The sequence below is a fragment of the Pantherophis guttatus genome, chromosome 3, assembly GCF_059756535.1.
Source record: "Pantherophis guttatus breed Tessera chromosome 3, ASM5975653v1, whole genome shotgun sequence".
NCBI classification, from domain to species: Eukaryota; Metazoa; Chordata; class Lepidosauria; order Squamata; family Colubridae; genus Pantherophis; species Pantherophis guttatus.
In genome coordinates this window covers 123,417,571-123,443,195 of record NC_142065.1, presented here as the reverse complement: position 1 = coordinate 123,443,195, position 25,625 = coordinate 123,417,571, and the positions used below count along the sequence as shown (strand labels likewise).

At 35.9% G+C, this 25,625-nt stretch overlaps 1 protein-coding gene and 1 long non-coding RNA gene across 4 annotated transcripts in view; one reads left to right on the top strand and one right to left on the bottom strand.

Annotated features, from left to right (window-relative positions):
* KIZ (kizuna centrosomal protein) overlaps positions 1 to 5,220 on the bottom strand; it is a 63,518-nt gene extending 58,298 nt beyond the window's left edge. For both annotated transcript variants that reach the window (XM_034411764.3, XM_034411765.3), the window contains exon 1: positions 4,866 to 5,220. In XM_034411764.3, coding sequence (XP_034267655.1) covers positions 4,866 to 4,972 — 107 coding nt within the window. In that variant the 5' untranslated portion in view covers positions 4,973 to 5,220. The remainder of the gene's footprint in view (positions 1 to 4,865) is intronic.
* Positions 5,061 to 25,625, top strand: part of LOC148114813 (uncharacterized) — a 129,089-nt gene continuing 108,524 nt past the window's right edge. For both annotated transcript variants that reach the window (XR_015733217.1, XR_015733218.1), the window contains exon 1: positions 5,061 to 5,226. This is a non-coding gene — a long non-coding RNA (uncharacterized LOC148114813). The remainder of the gene's footprint in view (positions 5,227 to 25,625) is intronic.

The window sequence follows — 25,625 nt, the reverse complement described above, 5'->3', positions numbered from 1 at the left end:
GGACTATAAAACAAGGTAACACAAAGACTGGTGATATTACAGTACATTTAGACAGCAAATATGCCTAACCTTGACCTACATTTTACTGCCTTACCTTACCAAGTATTACACTGCCATGAATTGTGAAACATGTGGTAATCTGACATATGTAGCTAAATTTTCATGTTAGCTATAAACAAAATGTTATCTACATGAGTTATAACCTTCATACCATACAGCTGGTTAATGTATATACTAGATGAAATTCAAATCACAGATGGAGAATGTTCTGCCTCCAAACTGCTAATGTGCCTATTTCCTAGGTCCTCATAATCTATTCGGTTCAGCCTAGATTGCCTTTTTATTTTCATGGCTGTAATTGCAGATAGTTCTTGACTTATGACCTCCTCAGAGCTCCTTACAAACCTCCTTTTAAATTATAATGTACCCCCTCAAAACTACTTACAACCTGGCTTTAAAGTTCAGACAACCACCTCCCTTACAGCCATGTGATCACATTTTGGGCATTTGGCAACTGGCCCACATTTAGGGGTGTTTAAGGGTGTTTTCACCATTTTATAATCACATTACCGTGATTTCCATTTGGGGGGGGGGCAAAAACTGGTATTTAATTCTGGTTTCCAGCAAAAAAAACCAGTCATTGGCTGAAATGGATTCATTTAAAAATGGCAGTGTTCACTTAAGGATTGCAGCATTGCTTAATGACTGCTGAATCATGAAATCAGGCATGATCATGTGGTGACCTGCTTAATGACTGCCATGACTTATAACTGTAATTCTGGGCTCAATTGCAATAAGTCAAGGACTATCTGTACCACAGGTGTCAAACTCGTGGCATCACCTTGCCATCATGAGATGTTTTGTGACATTTTCCCCTTTGTGGAGCTGGGGTGGGCATGTCCTGCACATGACACATCTGGCCTGTGGGTTGCCAGTTTGACACCCTGATCTGTACTTTCTTCACAGCTGCTTAAATCCTATTATCCTCTGGTAGTTAGTGAAGCCTGAATGTAACCTGATCCAAAGAGATCCCAAAATGTTTTATTTGATGTCTCAGGACCCTGCTTTATTAAAATATTATTGTTAGATACTAGCATTTATTCACATTAGGAAAGCTACAACTTCTAACCTTATCATTCCTTAAAATCTAATTTATCAATTAATCTTTATATCTGAACTAACCAGCAACTGTTCTCATGAAATTGGACTATACAGATGTATCAACACCATTTACGTAATAAATTCTCAATTTAAACACATAAGAATCCAGGATTAAGTAGTTTTCCTATAGTGGAGGATAGTTATTCTTTCCTGGATTTTTCCTTTAATTAAAAAGCAACTAAACATGGGCACTCAACAGTCTGATAAAATAGTAAGAGCAATCCCAAGATAAAAAGTCAAAACCAAAACTATGCAATGTAATACACATTAATTTACAATTTAACACAAAACAATAATTAAAGAATTAGCAGAAAGTAGTCCAAGATACTTCCTTTTTAAAATCAACAAAACAATTTATGTAGCTATTAAACGGAATCATCATAGTTGAATGCCCTAGAACTGTAAAAAATGATTAGACCCCTGTCAACCACTTGGAGACAAAGCAAACAAACAAGCGATTCTAAATATAGTTTCCAAGAAGATTCAAGCTTCCCAGTCAATACCTGAAATGCTATCTAGATAACTTCCAGGACCAACTGAAGAAAGAGTTGAGTCATCAAGCAAGTCAGTATGTTCTCTAAAATTGCTCCCAGTAAAGTCTACCTTCTTTCAGGTGCAAGCAACAGTAAAGAGCAAATAAAAGTACTGTTACACCTAGTTTGAATTCTCCTCTTGGATATCTGTCTCTTTATCTGACTAGCAGAAGCTCCCTTGTCTTTTGTCAGTGTTCACAAAAGTCACCTGTATCAGGAGGATTTGTCCCATAGTGGTTCACTTCTTTCTTCAGTAGGTATTCAGATCAATACTGAACATCTCTATTTCAAAAATTTTGCCTAAGCTCTCTTGGAAAACAAACCGTCAACAGCCAAAATTGTTTAGACCAATATTTACCAGTCATTTTATATATCTCTCTCCTCCATTCTGCCGAGAATTTTAGTTTCCATATTAAGAGTTTTCACCCAGTGCAACTTCTAGGAACTTCGAAAACATAACATCCAAATGTAATGTTTAGTATTAGACTGGAAAACAATCAAATGCATACATTTTGAATAGCCAGGTTTATTTATGTTTAAGGTTAATTAAATATGACTGTGAAAGAGTCATATTTATTTTTGTCTTGGACCCACTTATTAATATTTGGAGTATAGTCCCAAATATTGACAAAGTAAACCAAAGCCTACTTCTTAGTAAGATAGAAAAATATGAATAGACAGCATCACCACCAGAAGGATTCGTAACAGGTTGACTAATTGCCCTCAACATGTAGTCCTCAGTAGAATTACATGTACATGGAGGGAAGTGGGGTACCACAAGGTTCTATCTTAGGCCCAGTTCTCTTCAACATCTTCATAAATGATTTAGAGGGGATAGAAGGGGAACTCATCAAATTTGCAGACAACACTAAACTGGGAGGAATAGCCAAGATTTTAGAAGATAGGCTCAAGATTCAGAAGGAACTTGACAGACTTGAACACTGGGCCCTACCCAACAAAATGAAATTCAATGGTGAGAAAAATAAGGCTTTACATGTAGGCAAGAAAAACCAAATGCACAGGTATAGAATAGCAAGTACCTGGCTCTATAGCAATAACTGTAAGAGGGATCTAGGAGTCCTAGGGGAGAACCACCTTAATGAGAGGCAACAGTGTGTTGCAGCTGCCAAAAAAGTCAATGCAGTCCTAGGCTGTATCAAAATCACATGAAGTGTTAGTATCGCTTTATATTGCACTGATAAGACCACACTTGAAATATTTGTCCAGTTTTGGTCACCATGATACAAAAAGTGGTTGCGACTCTAGAAAGAGTACAGAGATGAGCAACAAAGATGATTAAGAAACTTACAGTCTAACCGTACAATGAATGTTTGCAGGAACTGGAAATGTCTGGTCTAATGAAGAGAAGGACTAGGTGTGACGTAACAGTCTTCCAATATTTAAGGGGCTGTCACAAAGAGAGGTGGGTCAACCTATATTCTCCAAAGTACCGGAGAGCAAGACAAGAAGAAATGGAATGAAAGCTTAACAAAGAGAGATGCAATCTAGAATTAAGGAGAAATTTCCTGTCAGTGAGAACAATTAATCAGTGGCTTGCCTTCAGAAGTTGTGGGTGCTCCATCACTGGAGGTTTTTAAGAATGGAGAGCCATCTATCCTGAATGGTACAGGATGTCCTGCTTGAGCAGGGGGTTGGACTAGAAGACATACAAAGTCCCTTCCAATTCTTATTCAGTATTCTGTATTTCGCTCAATGGTCAAAGGTGGCTCTCAGAAAAACATCTTTTTCTTAATGTAAAGTGTGAATTTATCCATTGTAATGTAGTGTTATGTGTGGCCCAATTATTCATAACCAGATTCTTTAAATATCATGACTAAGCATGATATATAAAGTACATGTATTGGTTCCACCAAATCTGCAACACCAAATGTGGCTCAAAATACCTTGAATTTAAAAAATTACATACTGTACAATAGTGCATTCTTATAGCAGGGATTTGCAAACCCAATTCATACTCTGTATACTGTACACAGTGAATTCAAATTAGAGTAAATATAATAAAGTATGGAAAGGCAGTATTGGCATATTTTTCTGTTTTAAAATATTTATATTTTAAATATAATTCAAAGTTTAAAAGGCTAGCAGTTATTGTATAGAACAATGCATTCCTATACAATGGAAAATCAATACCTGTATTTGATAACATTTCAGATATGAACAACAAAAATATTGTTCTGGTAAATTTAAAAAAATTAAGAGACCTTCAGCTTTTAGAACATGTTGAAACTCATCTGTACAATTATTTTAGAAGGGGGGCAAAGGCATGCTACAATCACCCCAGAACTTGTTAGGTAGTATTTTCTAATGTTAATATAGTATTAAAACATCCATTGAGGATCAAAAGACCTTAATAAATTTCAGTAGTGCCATAAGAATAATGCAGCATATTTTAACCTAGATGTAGGATTATTTTAATAATCTTTCAAGAAGCCAATAATTTAAGTTTAAAAGTATAAATTACTTCAATCAACGGACAGCTGGTCAGACTCCCTTGAACAGTCATAGGGTGTGAAGGTCTTTTTCTTATAATCCTACTGTAATATCTGAATCAAAAGCTCAGAAATGTGGTTCAATTCAACAAAAATATAAAACCAGCAAGCAAGATTTCTCTCAATTATGGACAGACGGGCCCAATCTACATGAATTTAACCGCACCTTTATAATAATTATATATATTGGACAGAATTGGTGCGTGGAAGTATTTCAAATATCAGGGTATTTCGATTTAACTGTTTAATTCTCTCTACCCTGGCCCCGTTTAAATTTGAACAACTTTCAAAATAGAATCGTCTTGCTGGAAACTCGGGCAAACTATGCCGTTTTATTTTATTTTTTTTTTTAAAAAAAAGAACAACAAAATCTTGGCCAAACGCGGTATTTATTCTTCCCTAGAAAGCATATTATGTTTTTTTAGCAGCTGGAAATTCCCCCGGCACCCAGTTCCACGTTCCAACTCCCGCAGAGAGGCGTTCTACCGGCTCCGTTGCTCAGCGGTATGGAAAGGAAGCCCCGCCTTCAGAGCACATACCGGGCAATTCTCGACTATACCAACTGAGTCCCGGGAAAGAGGAAGAAACGGTTTGATCGGAAGTTAACCACGTTTTCCTCTAGGATAGACTTAAAAAAAACAAAACCGCGCAGTGACCTCACCTGTGCCGGAGATGTGCCTGAATACGTCGGATTTGTTCATCATAATCGCCTTTATCGCAGCCGGCAACAGTGGGATTTCGGGCACCGCACACATTTCCAGTCATCATAATAAACGCCGCAAACAGGCCTAAGCTCTCTTGTTTATTTTCCGTGGTCTCTAAGCTACAAAATGTGTTCCCGACATGCAGCACGGCCAGTTCACGACTCTAATTCGCAGGCCAATCATCGACGAGGTGAAAGCCACGCCCTCTCCCCGTACTCTCAAGCAATCAAGATACCGTAAAAGAAAGTGGCAATCGGCTCGTATTCCGATATAATTAATGAAAGAAACCTGGGCTCATTTCAAAGGTGTTAAATAAAGGTAAGTCTGATTTCAATAGCAGTTTACTCCATAGACTCAGAAGTCAGCAGTGGCGAATTTAGTCTGTAGTAAGTATGTTATTGGATAAAATCAATTACATTTAAAAGCAACTACATTTAATCGGATTAGTATGGTTGTTTAACGTACATGGATTGGTGTAGTACTTTTTTATCTGTAAATAAGTCTGATGAGTTCAAGGGATTTAGCTTCAAATTAGCTTCAAGGGTTGTTCCTTAATTTGTATGCAGAATCATCTGGGTCTTGACTGTTAGTCAAAAAGATGTCAAAAAAGCGTTAAAACCTTTTAGCTAAATATCAGCTTGTCAGGTAGGTCTGTAGACAGCTTGAAATAGCTGGACTTCAACTTGTTTTTATCTTAGAAAACCTGCACACCATATCACATTCCCTTTGTCGGTATATAGGATTCAGATTATTGCTAATTTTATGGATTTAGATGGACCTCTATAATAAAAGAATCAAGATTCCAAATCACTTTGTTCTCCTTGTGTCTGAACATGTCCTTTTTACCAGCACCACCACCACCACCTCATAATCCTACCTTTGAACTGCATTCTTCTGTGAACTCATGTTCTATTTACTAATGGATCAAACTGCTTGACTCAGAACAGCATAATAATCACAGACCATTCAGTCCTTGTGCAGATTGCAAGCTTACACGTTATTATAAAACAACAGTGGCTGAGTCCATAATTGCAGTAAGCCATGGTCAGTTTGAAAGTGGTTTATTTTGTGTACCACTGTGGGTGGGTTTTCACCATGGTTTAAAACCACAGTAGCTGGATTCACATAGCATGCTAAACCACAGCAGGCAAGATGTGTTACGTTGAGTACAACGTGTAAATTGGACATCCTTTACATTTATTTTGCAATGATTTTAACAAGTAATGAAAATATAAGGAGGTAGACTTCATTCCTGAACTTTGTAGAATAATGCTCCAAACTGGAGTATAATTGAGGTATAAAAAAATAAACATGGATCTTTATTACTTTTCCTGTTGATAAAAGTTAAAAGAAATTTGAAAAGTGTGAGAAAGTAAGATAAACTGAAGTAAAAATCAGTTGCAAAAATGCCATTTTTTAAAAAAAAGCTTTTATTGTTTTTAGTTTATTATCTTTTTTCCTGATTCCTCCAAAACATAACAGTTACATTCAAAATCTGTTGGAGTCAAGGAACTAGGTAAGTTTATTACTATGTTTACTCATGAGAATCCAGAATCAAAGCAAAAGAAATCTAGTCCCATCAAGATGGAAAACCTATCACTATCTCCTGAATTTTAACTAAATTTCCATGGTCCATCTCATTTCTCTTTCCTCTAGGAAAAGCACTTCTGATCAAACTAAAAAAGGTCTGCATCTTGAACATTAAAAGAAAAACCACTGAGGAAATTCTACTTTTCATTCATCCATTGATTTAACTATTTTATACTGTTTTTTCTCTAAAAGAGAAAAACATTTAATATTGTTACGCAAAAATAAGTATGCTAATTTCACAAGTCAATTAACCTGAAATATCTTAAATATTTCACAGTTAACAGAGAATTAAAATGATACCAAACCTATTTAGTCTATAATACCGATAGTTGCAACATTCATAAGACTTAGAAACAAGAAATAATAAAATTCCAAGTAAACAACGAAGCTCAGAAAGCACCAAGGACTCCTCAGTAATAAAATTCATCAACATTTTGGTCGAATGTCAAACATACTGTCTGTCTGTCTGTCTGTATGTATGTATGTATGTATGTGTATAATCTCTATACACATGTATCTCCATTCCAGCAGTCATTGTACTACTAGACCATGCATATAAATGGGTAAATCAACAGTAAACCAAAAGGAAAACAAAAATAAAAACCTAGGCACAACTGAGTAATTCATTAATAGCACAATATTCACAATTTCCATTTCCTAAGCCTTCCTGGTCTGTCCCCTTACAATGGTTTCATACTAAAACAGAGAAAAGAAGGTAATATGTCAAAATAGTCTGGAGATTAGTGCATTAGAAACAATTATCCTTCCAATGATTACTGTAGCTCTGAAATGATCTCATAATAATCTCCAACATTTCAGCTAGATCTTAAAGATTTAAACATTTTACTATAGCATAGTAGTTGTAAATCATCATTCTTCCACAACATTCATGGAATACAGTATGTCCGGGGAGAAAAGTGTTATAGATCTATCCTTCAACAACAGGGAAAGATAAGTACATATAGTATAGAATGTGGGTTACAGATAAGGCATTATGTGATTTTTCTTTTGTTTTGGTCTAATGTATTTTATCAACCACTATGACTTAGAGGAATTGGAGGCTATATTTCACATACAGAAATATGTTGGGATTGTATTTCCAAAATAATAAATGGAGCCATGAGGAAAATAGAGTCTAATTGGGAGAGGTTTTGTTTTTAATTATAACCATTCTTCATCACCTTGCTTACCATAATCACTATTGCTATTATTACTACCAAAATTATTATAATCATTGGAAGGAGCCCCAATGGCCATGGAATCTGTGATCTATTCAGTGTAGTGATACAGTGAGTGAGAGGTCACCAAAAATTATTTTCTTGTTGCAGTGCTTTTAGAAGTGTTTGAAATGTATATAAACATACCTAAAATTATTGAATGGCAATAAACATGTTACCTCATTGTTTGGCCCAAATGTGCTTGCAGACTGTCCAACTCTAGAGGTATTAAGTAGAGAAGGCTGTCAATGAGACTACATTAACAGTTTATAACTATCATATATTTTTAAACTACATAACTAAATTTAAATAATATATAATAAATTTGGAATATAACATTGGAATACCAACCGTGCTGAATGGTTTCGAGTTGTAAGGAATGTTAGATATACAGCTATATTTGAAATCATTTTTTTTCAAGGTTTTTTATTTTTAAACAGACAGACAAACATACAATACATCTTTTCTGAACAGAACATTGATCCAGTCATAAATTTGTACAAATTTTTGTTCATCTTTAACACAATTTTGTACATTCAATTTTTAGCATAACATTTATTTCTCTCTAATTTTAAAAAAACTAATATTACCCTTCATCTTAACTTAATTCAAATTTTTCTTTTTCCTCCCTAAAATTTGATCCCCTTAGTTTGCATTGACACAACATAATACCATCTCCAATTATTAATCAAATGTACCAAATAATACAATTATTTCACATTTCTACATCATTCAACATATTAATAAAAACCAATTAAATCTAAATCTTACCCCCAATATGACAACTATTACATCTTATATGTTAAACTTATTCATATTTCTAAATCTTATTGCAATTTTTAAACTTCCATACATTTTTGCCCTTCCTCTTAACTTCTATTCCTAATATAATTCAATTTTTCTTTTTCTTCCCTAAAATTTGAACCCCTAAATTTGCATTCACAAATAGTCCTTTTCTCCCTCTCTCCCTCTCTCCCCCCCCTCTCTCTCTCTTCTGCCTGTGATTTAGCTGTCACTAACCCGGCATCGATGTTCTGCTCACTTCTCCGCTCCTGCACAGTGCTTGATCCGGTTGCCCCAGCTTAATTGATGGTCATAATGGCCGCCGTCCGCCGCTGCAGAGTCAGGGAGAGTTTCCTCTAACCTCTGAGGAACTTGCCTGTTCCTCTTGGTCTTCCGAGGTGCCTCTCCTCCTTCCCTGTCCCTACAGGACATATCCGGTCCAAAGACCCCTCTGCAGCGGTTTGTCAGCCTGAGATTTCACGAGGCTCATCAGAGCCCGCTAATCCCCGACTGTCTCGCTGCGATGCTTCCGGTCGAATCCAGCTATATTTGAAATCCTATGAAGTAAATTTTAAATATATACTTACATAATATATAGGTATATTGGATTTTCAAAGAATGTTTTTAAAAGATTGATGATTATTCTTTCTAAGCTGGTATGTTACAGTTCAAAAATACCTTATTGCAGAAGCTGTGGACATGTCTAGTACTGATTCCTAATTGGTTAGATGTTATTAAAATGGTTATCAGTTTCTTGGATGAAGTTAAGGATCAAAGTGCTTTTAAACTACAGTCCTCAACATTTAGAATGTTTCAGTTTATATAGAAATTTGGCTATATTGTCTTCGGATTTTTCTGAAGAAGGCAATTACATATTCCTGGATATTTATGTAACAGACATTAAAAGTTGGCTTATTAAAAATTGTCATTTCTCAGCTTTTCCTCTGGCTTTATACTGAATAAGAGGCAAAAGTAGATAATATTCCTTATAGTTGAGGTTCAATTCACTGTTTTAAAACTGAATGGTAACAATTTGTGTTAGTATAAAATTAAGAACCTGACATTATATAATAGATGAAAATGTGATTTTGAAATTTGACAGTTTTGTTAATGATATTTTTTATTTCCAATTATGTTTAATTTTTTATTTCTGGTTTTTAGAATTTGTTCCTTTTTTAATGTTCCTAGTGTTTTGTTATTTTCTTTTTCATCATGTAGGAGATTTTATAATAGCTTTTGGTCTATGTAGTTTTAAATCTTTCTTTTTCTGTTTATTGTTTGTTTTGGAAGGTAGGAACAGTATTGTTCCTACCTTCCTACCTTTGCTCTTTGAAGAGCAAACAGTATTTGCTCTTCTCGTATTGTCTGACACATTAACTTTTTTTGGGATTTCTCAGTGATACTCAGTGTGGTATAATCAAACCATCAGTAAATTCCTTCTGTATCCTAGATACATTCACAGTTCATTTGGTTCTGGAAATTTGAACTCATTTAAAGTAAATACACCCTGACTATGTCTCAGGTAACCTCAAACTACAGTTACTTCAAAGCTACCTAATGAAACAACTGCTTAATGAAACAGATATTGTAGGAAAAGACCAAAACTTTCTTTCTTAATATGCTGCCATTTTCACTGAGCAGTTGGTACTACAAAAGGCCCTGAAGTCATGGATTTCACCCCAGGCCTTTGGCAAGGATGATTGATGCACCTTTTCTTCATTTTCATCTTTCTACCTGGGTGTATTTTCTCTGCCATCTTTGTTCCTTTTATTTTGTGTTCTTTTGGGGGGTTTTGCATTCTTATTTTTAGATGTTTTTAACAACTGATGAATTCCCCGGGGTGCTGGGAGTCAGGTGGTATATATATTTAATAAATTTCTCATAGTCAGATTACCAAAGTGACCATTCAAAGTTACAACGGTACTGAAAAAAGTGATTTATGACCATTTTTCACACTTACAACTGTGGCAGCATCCACACAGTCATGTGATCAAAATTTGGACACTTGGCATCTGGCATGTATTTATGATCATTGCAGTGTCCTGGGATCATATGATAACGTTTTGCAACCTTCTGATAAGCAAAGCCAATGGGAAAGCAGATTCAATTAACAACTTTGTTACCAACTTAACATCTGCAGTGTTCACTTCACAACTGTGGTAAGAAAAGTCATAAAATGGGGCAAAACAATTGTCTTGCTCAGCAGTGGAAATTTTGGGCTCAATTGTGGTCGTAGGTCAAGGATTACCTGTATGCAAACATTTTATTATCACTTTTTTAATATGGCAATTTGGGGGGTTCATATCACTAGGATCCTTATAAAACACCTGAAAATTAAGATTAAGGCTAACAGGCCTTGCTCAAATAGTTTCAATTCCTGTTTTTATCAAAAGCAAATTTCTAAGTTGTGCAAAAGGCCCATTTTTCCCATAACCATATATTTGAAGTTTGTACATCAAAAGAAAGCAATTATCAATATCAAAAAACCAAACTGTGAAAGAATGTGTTTCCTTGTATTGAAAATGTATTAAACTTTATATGTTAAATCCAACATGCTAATTAGGACAGCATTCCATGAACTGACACTGACAAAAAGAAGTTTGGCCTTCATTTCCCATGAGAAAGGGGGGAGGAATTTTCTAACTGTATATCAGGGGTGTCAAACTTGATTTCATTGAGGGCCACATCAGGGTTGTATTTGACCTCAAGGGGCTGGTAGGCATGAGTGGGGTGAGCATGAGGTGGGCGTGGCCAGCTCGACATCACTCATCATCAGGGGCACCTGTGGTAGCCTGGGCAGAGCTGGGGGGATCCATTGTGCCCAGTGGAGGAAGGCAAGATCAGAGAGAGCAGCTATGACGGCCTCCTGCAGCCCTCTGCCAGCGAAAACAGAGCTTGGGAAAGGGGCGCACATCCCTCCTGAGTTCCATTTTCCCTGGCAGAGGCACCATGGGCTGGTCCTTCGCTGTTTCCAGGGCAGCCCCACGGGCCAGATCTAAGTACCACATGGGCTGGATCTGGCCCGTGGGCCTTGAGTTTGACACTCCTGCTGTAGATGTTTTGCAGGAGGTTCCTTAGACATGAAGGAAAAGTGGAGCCTCTGAGACATCATCTCTACTTTCATTACCAGTTCCATGAGTACTAGAGATGGAGGAGCTGGAGGAGTTTTTTTGGGGAGGGAAGTGATGTGGTGGAAAATAGTCTGGATTCCCATGTGGGAAAAGCTTTATTCCAACGGGCAAAGAGGCAGCAAAGCATAGAAAGTTTAATTAGAAGGAAGATGGTTAAATAAAGATCCTTTCTAATTATTCTGAGAATATAATTGTGTATAATTGTAGCAAATACAGTTAGTCCTTAACTTACGGTCATAATTGAGCCCAAAATTTTCTAAATGAGGCAATTGGGAAGATTACAAATAGTGATCACATGACCCTGGGACAGTTCAACTGATGGGATCCAGGGGAAAAGCTTTTTCTGCCACTATGCCCACCCTCTTGAACAACAAACCACATGAGGTAGTTCTTGTAGAGACAGGGCTGGCAGAACTAGCAGGAGGAGTAACAGAAAGGGATCAGCCTAGAATCGTTACATAGTCACAAATGAACTAAATCCAACCATCTTAATTGGCAGTGAACATTATCTAACATTATCTAACATTTTCTAACAGTAACCAGTTGAGAAGCTACCTGTGCATAGGCTTTTAGTAATAAATCAGTTAAATTGTATCTTCAGGTGCAAATCTTGTTTTGATCCTAACAGATCTACCCTCACCCTTTTGACTTTCTATAAAGGTCATCAAACCTAGCTCTATCAATTGGCCTATGGCCCAGACAGGAGCATGTATCTGCTATCTTAGCTATTTCTTTATTACTTTTAATGTATTTATTATCTTACTGTTTTAATCTTTTATAATATAGTTTTATCAGATTGCAAGCAGCCCAGAGTCTGTGACAGCAAGATGGGAATGAATAAATTTAATAAATAATAATAAAATATCACAAGAAACGTTTTACTTGTCTAGGAAAAGTAGGTAGAAAGGAATTTGGATAAAGTACATGGTGGTATTTTAATGTTAAAAGCCACCTGGAACCACTGTTTATGAGTTGAGCAGCTATATATCAGTCAATCAATCAATCAATAACATACAGGAGGAATAATTGCTTATGGCAGAAATCTCTTTCTCACATAATACAAACAAAAGCAATATGAGCAACAAGTGATTTGTATAATAACCATAATTATTTCAGAATTAGCTCATCTTGATTCTGTGAGCAAATTTATTATACATCTTTGGAGAAGTGTTAAATGGAATTAGTTTGTACAGTTGACAAGAAAACTATTTACAGTGTATAAATACTGCTTGAGAAAGACTGAAACAAAACTTGGGTAGATTTTGTGCAATTTTGGATATTGAGAGGATGTAAACCCTGCTGTGTCTAATAAGGCTTATTCCTATTTAAAGTTTTAATGCTATAAACATTTACCAGGACAAAAGTCCCACTGAATTCAGTAATTTATTTCTAAATAAACATTTCCTTCTCACCACTATGGTAATATTGCACTCTGTGCCTCCTCTACCTGAGGCTTTGGAGTTGGCTACTCTTAGCACTGCAGTCTTTGGAGAGAAAGCTCAGGTTTTGTTCCTGAGTTCTGTTCCCAGCTTAGGTGTTGCAGCCCCAAGTGATGTGCCTCAGTGCTGTATTTTAGTCCACTGAAGGAATGTGTGCATGTGTGGGCGCACATACACACACAGTAATGGGTTTTCACTGTAACTCAGTAGGCTTGCCTCATCTTTCTGGAATAATTCTTTTTGAGCATAATGGGAGTTATTTTTTAGTTGATATGCACAGATTGTATTTCAGAGTTCAGCAACACTTGAATTGGAAATTTGTGACTTACGGTTTTTTTTAAAGTAATTATATTTTAGCCTGACAAATAATTGTTTTAACACGATATCACTGTGACATTGGATACCTTGGAGATTTCTCAATATTTATAGAATGATTGAAAGCAGCTGTTAACTACTTTAAAGCAATGACATGAGGTTTCCATGCATCTGTGGTGATGATATAATTAAAGCTAAGAAGTTTGAGAAAATAACCCTTGAAACAATGCTTGATTTTCTTAATGCCAAATGTCTCAATGGTTCACTAAATTATCTGAAGAATGGCATAATCAGAACAAAGAAACAAGGAGTCATTTTAAATATATTGAGATGCAAGCACGACCTTTTTAATTTTTTTGTCAACAGTTTAGACAAAATAGTTAAGACAATAACAATGGCTGCATATAAAACACAAATATGAAACAATAGTCAGGGGACATAGAGACAAGGACACAGTTGTTATTGCTGTTATTTACCTCCCAAAATTCACAACCTTGGCATTCTTTGGAGCCTGATGCCTTGGAGGTCCATATTGCTGCCTTTGCCTGTTTACTTACCCTCTCCAGGCAAACAAACAATGAGAAACATAGAGCACCTTTCCTTCATCTTTCCAACTTTCTGAGAAAATATGTGGATTATGTTTCAGCAGAGAAAGTGGATAAACAATTATCTTTTGAACAGAGGTGGGCCCAGTAAAGGGGTCACTCTCCAAAGACTGACAAGTTTTTGAAGTGAGTGAATGAGCTAAATGTAGATGATAGACTTATGGCCATTTGTTTAACGACAGTTCAAAATTATATTAGTGGTGAAAGAGGTGGCTTGCAACTCATTCTTGAAATTATGACCATCTCATCATCCCCATGGTCAAATGATCTCAGTTCAGGCACCAATTCACATTTATGATGGCTGCAGCATCCTGAAGTCATATAATCATGTGACTTCTAGGCAGCTTCCAAGAAGCAAAGTAAATGGGGAAACTAGCAGGGAAGGTGGCAAATCGTAATCATGTGATATCTCATTTAATGAGTATAGTCATTTGCTTAATGGCCATGGTAAAAAAGGACATAAAATCTGATGCAGTCACATGATGCCCCACTTAATAATTGCACCTCTTAATGATGAATTTTCTAATCCCAATTGTCATAAATCAAGGACTGTCTGTATTTCCCTATTGTTTTTGTCTTGAATAAAGGTGTAGAATTATAGGGAGAAATTGTTCCTATAAAGAATGGATGGTGGCAGTGACCAAACAGACTTCCCCCCACAACTGGGTGAGATGCAACAGTAGGGGATTATAGAGGAAAGTCTACAAATGATATTAAGTGGGGAACTTCCATTTGGAAGAGCCAGAGGGGACAACCCACTGCATGTCTGGGAGTGTATGTGTGCAAGTGAATGCCCCATTAATGGAGCAATGTTAGGATTCCACCCCAAAATCAAACCATTTAAATAACCAGTAAAGGGAATCTTAAGAAATTAATTTGATTTGCAAAAAAACCACCCTTTTGTGAGGCTGTTTTATGAAGTGTGATGAGAGAAGGTTGCTTGTGAAAACACATTTGGGTGTACAGTTCCATGACTATGATAATATTGCAGTAAACATGCATTTTAAAGCCTGAAGAGCTGAACTGATAGTTGAATGGTAAGAATCCTACATACCAAATTCCTTCCAATTGCTAGATGTTGATATACAAAAACTCACGAGGAAGAGGACAGTGAAGGAAGGTAAACTGCAAGCATATATAAACATGAGAACATGGTATTGCAAGATGGATGGCTATAGAAATAGATATAAACATATAGGAACATATAAATATCGAGAATAGCTTTTGGATGGCAGTAAATTTTGAATCCGCACATAGTTGGAAAAAAACTAGGAATTGGGGGGGTGGGGTGTTGAGAAATTCCTTCCATGTGAAAACATTACACAAATATTGTCTACATGGGAAAATGCTGGTGATCTCAGAAAGGTACTGGGGATTATTGGATTCTATAAAAAAATAGAATTTTGCAGGAAAAATGAAGAAAGAATTAATAGATATCAAATCTATTAGCACCATCTAAGCAGCCAATAGGTACAGTAGCCATTCTGATTGCAGATAAATACAGCCAATTGGAAATAGCCAGACTGGGTGAAAGTAAGTGGAAAAACTGATGAATTCCCCCACCCTATCTCAGTTAAAGTGCCACTTCTATATCGGCTCTTCTATTTCTTTTCTGGAACCCAGAAAATAAATAGCTCTCCTACCTGTATTTTTAGAGACCACTTGGGATTTTTAACCTTACTTAAAGCTGTTGCCGAAGAGATAGGCAGATAGCAAATAGACAAACAATGAAGTGTGAATGACAAGAACAGTAGCTGGAATGATGATGAATCTGTAGCAAAGCAAGTTTGCAGTTCAACATACTATATCCTTATTTCAGAATGCAGTGATTTAGAGCAATTGAGATATGCACTAAATGACCTTGCATAATTTTATGAATTTGTAATTTCTTCAAGGCCAAGCCACAGTCCCCACTAAAAACTGCACACCTCTGATTTTATATTGTTTCTACTGGCACTGTTACAGATCAGCAATGCCCTTGTCTTTGGCTAACATTGTAGACATGATTTTTATATACGGTAAATGCCCAAATCTCTTATCTATTCCTTTCTAACATGAGGCCTTGAAGTTCTCTCGAGAATTGTCTGTGCAGTTTCTCTGACCATACTGGAATCACTGTACCCAAATGTTACTCTGAAGTTGAGAAGACTTATGGTAGAACCAAGTCGTATAAGGCCTGGCAATAATGCCATTAACATGCTTCAGTTCAGTAAGATTCATCTGATTTCTACCTGAGTCTCTGCAACCTTTGGCTCCCTTCAAGCACCAGTCTGCATTTGAAGAATAAGGTTTGCTTACATTTCTATCAAGGGAGACAGCAACTCAACAAAAATTTAACTAAAAGCCTACCTTTTAATTCAAATAATATTCATGCACTGCAGTAGCCGCTAACATAATTCTTAAAATGCTAATTCCTGCCTGATTGAACCACCCCTCTTTGAAGCCATAGGTGACTATTATAATCTAATGCTCTGGCTTATGTACTAACTTGTATAGAGTAAGAAAGATGAGCTTTATAGAGACAGGCCAAATCTATTACCAAACTGTCAAATATAAAAATATGCCTTAAGTCCAAAGCTTCCGCTTTTGATTTGGTCTTCATAGTGGGGCTAACATTGGCAGACAAATAGGCTTTTTAGAAAATCAGTGTAGTATCTTTAACCTTTCATCCCTAGGAGCAACACCATACTTGGGAGGTAGGAGATCTTTTGTGTAGGCTCTTGTATTTTTTATGTACATACAGGTATGTGTATGCATGTCAACATATGCATATTGTACCCAATATTGCATGTAACCTTTGTGGCTAAAGTATGACCTAGCCCTATTCTATGTGCTGTTTACAGCTTCATATCTTTCACAAATCTCATAATTATCCTAGTATGTTGCTATCTCTACATACATATTGGAAGATATGAAGGCTAGTTGAAGAAGATGGCATCTGTTCATCAGCCCAGAAGACCTAATTCAGCTTTCAGACAATCCCCACAAAGATACAATATTTAAGGTAATAGGTGAGATTGACCTCATCTTTGTATAAAATGTCCATTTCAGCCTTTTACTGAAATATTAAAGAAATTAGCATAAAATTTAGCACCCAAAGTGGAAAATCTGATTCACATAGGAAAAGTCACAGATGTGTCTGCCAGCAATTCAGAGATCTCTGGAATTAATCAGCATTATATGAAAAACTTATTTAATGTCACATGTCCTTAGCAATGTCTAAGGCATATCAGTCGACTGGACCACATTTGCTTTCAAACTATATGTAGCTCACTGAGAAATGCTGTGCAACATTATATCTGCTGGGATAGCATCCTTCACTAAAGAAGAGCTTTAAAGAACAAAATTATCACTTTGGAGCCATTATAATTAATATTCATAACAGCCAGTCACAATGAATCTAGCAAAACATACATACTCTTATTAAAGCCTAGATGTGAAGCATTTTGTGTATATGTTAGGTTTTGTGAACCTAACATATAGACTAAAGCAGGAGTCAGCAACCTGCAGTTCTGGAGCCGCATGTGGCTCTTTCACCCCTCTGATGCGGCTCCCTGTCATTCAAAATATGCATCACAACCGCCAAAATGTGCGATAGGCACTGGCATGCAATTTATTGAGCTTTTCAACCTCTGGTAGGCCATCCATGGATAAATCCAAGAAAAGAAAAGTTTCAGAAGAAAACAAAGTTTAATTCAACTACATATGCTAGTTTTGTGGCCGCTCAAGAAATAGTCAGGCATGGGAAGGGTTTTGTGGCTCCCGGTGTTTTCTTTTCTTTGGGAAATGGGTCCAAATGGCTCTTTGAGTGTTTAAGGTTGCAGACCCCTGAACTAAAGATATAAGTAGCCCTGGTGACACAGTGGATAGAATGCAATATTGCAGGCAAATTTTGTCCACAATGTGGAGTTCAGTCCTGATGTGGCTCAAGGTTGACTCAGCCTTCCATTCTTTCAAGATCGGTAAAATGAGGACCCAGATTATTGGGAGCAATTGTTGGGGTGGTATATAAATCCAAGTACTATTCCTATTGCTATATACTAAATGAAACTACAGTTCAGTGGAAAAGAAGTAGAACTCGGCATACAAGTAATATCCTATTTGTTTCTTGTCTATAGATTCCTAGAGTGATTGGCACAAATTATCTTATTTGGATAACTTCCTTATTTAAGCTCAGGAGTTTCCTCCATCAAACAGGATCATTATTTTTTCATAAGTAACTGCTGCTGTTGCCTCGTACTTTTATATAGGGTATCACTGACTGCCTTCTGACTGACTGACAGGATATTTAGTTACCTTGTAATTAATGGATTGCAACACTTATGAAAAAATATTCTATTACCCTGTTGTTATGGTGGTTGAATGACCAGAATAGTTCCATAATAAAAGCCTTGTGGGGTCATAGAGACATAATGGAAGTAATCAGAGCTTGTATTAGTTTTATCAGCTATATAGTAACCAACATTACACAGGAATACTGTTAACAATTATGCTTGTAAAGCTACATGACTGACAAACACAGCTTTTCCTGTCATTGTGTCTCCATTCTGAGATTCCTATATCCATTCCATATCTAACTGCCCTACATTTTTGAAAGACATACAGGCTTTGAGAGAGTAAAGACAACAATCTTAGATAGGAATAAGTACTTTCCAATTGGCCAGTGCTGATGATGGCTTTCCTATATGAATATTCTTCCTTCTGGAATCTGTGGATTGGATTGATGGTGGAGAGATAAGGATATAATCCTAGATAGTGCTCAGCTGCTGAAAGAATTTTCCAAGTGATGAATAGTTGGCTGACTGAATTCACTGTGAAAAGTGTATCAACATCTTCCAGAGGATTCTCTACCAAATTAAAAACTTAAAATCGAGCTCAACTCTTGATGATTACATTCATGTGTCTATGTAATTTTCTTAAGAATAATTCAAAACTGGCTTGCCATTGCTATTTCTTTGGATATTATTTCAATCATCTAATCTAACCTGAAGTTTTAAATATTCCTGGTGATCTCCCACCCAATTTTTAATCAGATATGAACATACTTAGCTTCTCAGTCTTAGCAAAGAACAGCCAAGTACTACCACCTGAGTTGGATTTCTAAGAATACATGTTTAAACTTTATATAGAAACTTTATACCAGTGAACAACTCATCAAAGATAAATACTTCAAAATATCACAGTGTCTTAAGATAGCATTTTTGTGACAGAATGGCACAGAAATTTAAATTTTCATAGACTCTTGTTTTGGGTAAAATATATATACCTTTTTAGAATGTTACTAAATCTATTACAATGCCTATGTCAAAATTCAGTACATGCTTAATTTAGCCAATAAAATCAGTGGATTTAAAACATTCTTAAATTTAGCTTCTTTCTCTTCTATAAAAAAATATTAATTTTGAATCAAGCTTTTAAAGAATTCAGATTGAGTAATGACAGGCAGAAGGAAATGCAGCAGGAGATAGGTTGAGATTCTCTCAGACAAGGAGAGTAGATCTTTTAAGTCTAAAAGCCAGATTGTTTGTCTATTTGTTCACTGGGCCTGTATGCCAATCCAACAAAACTGAACAGTTCTTTTTTTAATATATTTTTATTTTGTTCAAAACATAGTTAAAGTACAAAACTAAAAAAAAAACCAAGACAAAAAACACAAAAAGCACCAAACTATCAAAACATTTTAAAAATGCATCAAAAAACCAACACAAATACACATTTGTGTTGGCGTATAAGGAAAACATCTATAAGATGACATATAGATGGCATCTACCCCCCGATAGATTAGCAAAAATGTTCCCGGGGCTTACGGCAGAATGTTGGAAATGTGGGTGGGAACATGGCACTTATTATCATCAGTGGTGGACATGTCCGAAAGCAACGGAATTTTGGGGGAAAATAAAAAAACGGCTCAATGAGATTTTAATGGTAAAAATAGATTGGAGACCAGAGGCATGCCTGCTCGGGTCCAAGCCGGAAAATATAAAAAAGGATTTGTGGTATTTGGCTTTACATATCATCAGCGGCGAAGTTGACATACACCCAACTCTGGAAAAACCAGAATATCCCAACAGAAGAGGCTATTATTCAAAAAATCTTAGACTGTGCGGAAGCGGATACATTAACCAAAAAATTAAAGGAGAGAGAGCAATTACAGGGAGGTTTAGTATGGGATAAATTTTATAAATGGCTAGAAAAGAGGAAAGTAAATCCCATTTTAGAGGAGGAATGATATCTGTTGAGAAACCTATCCTTTATAAGATAAGTGAGGTCGGACAGACCTAATTGATATATTAAGGCATGTAAGTTGTTTTGTCTTCCCCGGATTATAATGTAGAGATACAGTACCGAACATTTATGTATTAAGGTACTGCAAAGAAGCAAGGAAGTATGTATGTTTATTGTTGTTTTGTTTTTTTTGTGTGTTATCTTTTTATGATGTGTTGTTTCTATGTTTTTTAACGAAAAATATAAATAAAGATTATTTTAAAAAAAAAAAACCAACACAAATATACATATTATTCCCTATAATTGAATACTGATTAATATATTACTATAACATTAGTTCTCACCTCTTGCAAAACAGGCCCTCCAAAAATTTTTAAACCACTATATCTATTTGCAAATTTTTGACCTGTCGTCTATCTGTTATATTAGTGATGAAGTAGTTAACAGGAAAAACAGTAATAGTAAAATAAAACAAAATTAAAGTTTCAAAACTCTCTGTTAACAAACTTATTGTAATCCATTTGTAGAAAGTTTACCATGGCATTTTATCTATCCCATGTCATCCCAAAAGTTATAAATAGTTTGGGTCAAATATCCATGTTTGTTTCTTAATACCATCTCTTTATCAATTGTTGTTTAATTAAATATAATAAATTCAATCTCCAGAATAAGTCTATCTTCCGATCAAAGTGCAAACAAAAGTAGTTGCCAGTTAACTGTATCCATCCGGTCTCCCTCAATCTTGATAGAAGAAAGGAATTTGTCACTTCCGCTTTCAGTCAGAGTCCTGATATTGAAGGAATATCCAGATTTAAACTTTGGAACAACAGACGAAATCCACTTCGTTAGTCCTCCAGCTGTGAGAATATCTCTTTGATCTGGAACTGGATCAAAGTCCTTTTGTGTACTTTTATCCACAGTTTCATGCTATAACATTTTTTGTACAATCATTATAATTTCATCAAGCTTTTTGAGAGATATCCAGTTAGAAGCATATTCCCCTACCCTCCTATCTTAGGTTTCAGAGTCTGTTCAGCCATTATAATCTGTAAAATTTAGAGAACAAAGAAAGTATGTTTTCCTCTATATTTCAATCCAAGATTGTAAAAAAAAAAGTGGGGGGGAGATGGAGTGGAATTTGGATGTCAGAGTTATTCCTTCTTTGACTTTGGATGGGGTTCCATCACTCCATGGAGAACTGGCTTGTAACCTGTGCATCTTGGACTTATAGCTGCTGCTTGAAGAGAAATGGCAGCCATGGACAGGGTCTTTTTGCATCAAAAGTGCTAATTATGACTTTCTTGAATTGGGAAGACTCATTGTCACTCATGTTGAACTAGTTTCCTCTTATCTGGATAGTGCAATGAATTTTGCATGGAGCTGGCCTTCAAAATTACCCAAAAGCTCCACTGTAATGATGGAAACATCTTAAGTTTTTTCATGTACCAGTTTTACTATAAGAATTGCAGTTATTATCAATTCCCTTTCTGGTGTAATTTAAAATGCAAGTTATCACATTTAAAGCCCTACATAGCTTAGGGTCTGGAAAGCTAAAGGAATACCTTCTTCTAGTGGCTTCTGCCTACGCCGGAAGATTGAAACAGGTGCACTGTCTCTATGTCCTTTTTTAAAGGAATGTCATCTACATGTACCATGGGGACAAACCTTCTTGGCCATGGCTCCCTTCCCTGGAAAAAATATTCCTCTCAAAGTCAGAGTGACTTCCACCTTATTGGGTTGTTGGAAAGCCATTAAACTCTGGAAATTTCAAGTGGCCTTGGTCTTGGAAATAGATGTGTGGTAAAGGGGACCTTCATACTATATGTTGGGAAGCTGTACGAGCTGTTCTTAGGCTGCAATTATTCTTAACAACTGTTTTACTTTAGTTATTGAAATATTTTATAAGCCCCCTTAGAAACTTGTTTGAATTAAAATGACATAAACTATGGTAAATTTGTCATTGTCAAAATTATTGAAAACTAAGGAAATAATAGTTTCCAATAGTAAAGATCAGTTAGGTCCATCATGAATTAACATAGTTCATTTTTAAATTAAGTATAAGCATTCATAATTTTGTAGCTAATTCTGTTTCTAAGAGAGTAGGAAAGAGCAAAAATGGAGATAATTAAATATGTAGCATTTACAAGTGCATTTCAAAATTCACATTAATTATACAATTTTGAAAAATTAGATTGGATAGAACAAGTGAGAAAATGGCTAAAAAGATTTAGTAAATGTTTGGCAAAAGAAATTGAGCAAATTTTGTGCCTGTGGAGGAGTTATATCCAACAATGAATTAGCTACTCTACCATTTTGGATAAATACCGTTTAAACTTAGAGTGCAATAATCAGAATGCAAGACACATGTTTGTATTGTTGGTGAAAACAGGTTTTTGATATTGTTGCTGCTATTAGGGATGGTTGTTTTTCACATAGCCTGTTCTATAACCTTCTGCTCTCCTTGATCACACAATCAAATCTAACAATATTCTAATGAATATTATAGAAGGTCTGGTAGTTTAAAAAATTACAAAAAAGCTAGTAAGTAACTCATCCTGAAATTTTCCATCTGCACCATTCACTTTACATATTCATTCATGTTATAGGATAATCGTTACTGATGTTTCTTTAAAGATTACTAGAACAATGCAAGTGAAATACACAAAAACACTGTAGAAATACTGTATATAATAATAGAGTTATAATTAAAACATATACATCTACAATATATTGGGAGCAGGTATGGGAATTCTCCCCTGCTGGCAAAAAAGTTAGAAACAACAAAACTGAAAATAATCAGTGGTAAAAAAAATTATTTTTCTTTCAAAGAGGAGAAGCTGTCTTTTATAAGAATACTTTATATAACATTCTCAAACTTAATTGTTACAACAGTTATAGCTTATGGCAAACTGCATTTTTTTTGTATTCACATTTAATAGACATATGAGTGATTGAAGGTCTGATACCATAATACCAAGTGTGACTTAATAAGCAGATGGGATTGTGGGAAATAAAAGCATGCCTTTTGGTTTGAAAATTCTAAAATATTTATGAGTGAGGTTGGGGGAAAGGAAAGAACATTATATGGATACTCACCCAAGATGATGCATTGGGTGACTTGGATTTTCTGGATGGTAAACATGCTTTGATCAAAATTTCCTGTCAATACATGCAACAAGAGATAACAAATCTCTGGAAATCTGGAAATCAGGGGACTGGTTTTGGCCAGGTATTATAGAAGGTTAAAAAAAAGGGGAGAAAGCTACCAGTGATCAGACCCCATTTTTATAGATGAATTGGGGATCTCCATGTTTTATGTATGGATTCTTTCTGATGCCTCTAGGAAAGCAGCATGTACCAGCCTTACAAGCACTGGAATAGTTTAGAAGTGAATCAGTATGTCAGTGAAGGGAAAAGAAGGAATCCAAAATGTTATGGAGGACTGGGGATGAGCGCCACTTTTTTTTTTTTTAATTTGATTTATATGCCGCCCTTTTCCGGAGACTCAGGGCAGCTTACACTGCGTTAAGCAATAGCCTTCATACTTTTGTATATTTATACAAAGTCAGCTTATTGCCCCCATAAACTGGGTCCTTAATTTACCTACCTTAGAAAGGATGGAAGGCTGAGTCAACCTTGAGCCTGGCGAGATTCGATCTTACTTTTAATTGCAGACAGCTGGTGTTAAATTACAGTGCTTCTGTCTGTTGAGCTATCCAGGCTCCCTGGATACTTTAACTATATTACTTTGTTTTCAGTCCACTGACATACCTGATGCTTTGTAGTGTATAGTATACCACAAAAAGTAGGATCCTGTCTCCATATAGAATGCAAACAGAAGGAAGGATGGAAAGGCAGAGTTAACACAAGGTGATTAGGCACAAATGCAAGTACACGTTCTTTGGCATTGTTTGGCATTGTTTGGCAAAGGAGTTAAGCTGTCAAAATGTCACTGGAGGGAATTATCCAAGGTGAGCGGGGCATGATCTTTGTTCTCCCCTCCCCTCCTTGGTTGTCACTCCTTGGGGGTCACCCTTCAGGGTCTTTGGTCCTATTCCCAAGGAGGTCACCACTGAGGTATTGATGGCAGGTCAACCTTTTGCTGACATTTTGCCAGAGAGCTTGATGAGGTTTTCCAGCCCTGATCTTCCCACCTCCTCATTAGCCATTGAAGGCAGCCTTCAGAGTAATGATTACGTTTTCTGGTGTTTTAAAAAGAATGTTCAGAAAAAGACATAGTATCTTTGAAAGCAGAGAAATAGATCCCAGAGGGTAAGAATACTAAATGGGGAAGTATCAAATCCACCTTACACCCAGAGGCCGTGGTTCTCTGCAAATGCAAGCTTCTGTAATCCTTCCTGTTAAAATGGTGATTACTTAGGGGAGGGCAGGAGGATGATTGTGGAACATGATCACTTAATCATTTATGAATATTCTACTGAATGATCAAGTTAATGTTTAGGATAGCAGATATGTTTTTCTTATCCCCCTCCCCCAAATTAGTCTTTGTACTTATATTGTTCATTTACTCATGCAGGTATGAATGGATTCAGGTAGGTTTCCTCTGCATTTTACAGCTTTTATGTATTTTACTTCATTCTTGGTTGTCTTCCTTTTTCTTTTTTAAAACATGGCAATACCACCCACTCTTAAGTTTTATAAGAAAGGCCATGCACATTGTTGGATCACTATAAAGAACAATGTATCGGCAACCCAATTGAAACAAAATTTCAGGGGCACTTGGTACAATTTAATCCCAAATTCTTCAATGTGAGTTAAATCCATGTAAATCTGGGCTGTGAATTTTGATTTAGGAATGGGGATGGAAATAACAGTCATAGTTTCATTTTGTACAAAACACTTCCATTTAAAATGAGATGTAGATCTGACTTTAAAAGAGATGCACTTAAGAAATGTCACTCACCTTTTTGAGGGTTTCTACATAATAGATCTCCTCTATCTTTCCCTTCCCTTCTCCTTTCCTTTCTTCTTTCTTGTTTTAACATGCCAGTACTACTAGAAAATAAGTCTGATAGATATCAGTGAGATTCTAATTAAAGGTCCTGCATTTAGGATTAGATGTAGAAAAACAAAAGCTGAAATAATAAAATAATGTATCGTTATTTTTCTCTCCAAAAATAATGAAGTAAAATAGAATGCTTATTTTCTTGTGTTTGTGCCTCAGTTTTGCATGTGCTTACTTATATGTGAAGTCCATTTCAATTAATTAAAATTACCATAATTACCATTGAGTATAGGAAGAGAGGTAGGAGATTGAAGAAAAAAAATGCACAACAATTTATCAGGAAGCATAAAGCTCCCCAGAACATATTATGTATAAAAAGGTGAAGAAACATCTTGAATCTTGGCTAATGGTATTATCCAAGGAGAGAAGGATAGTGCAGGGTTGGG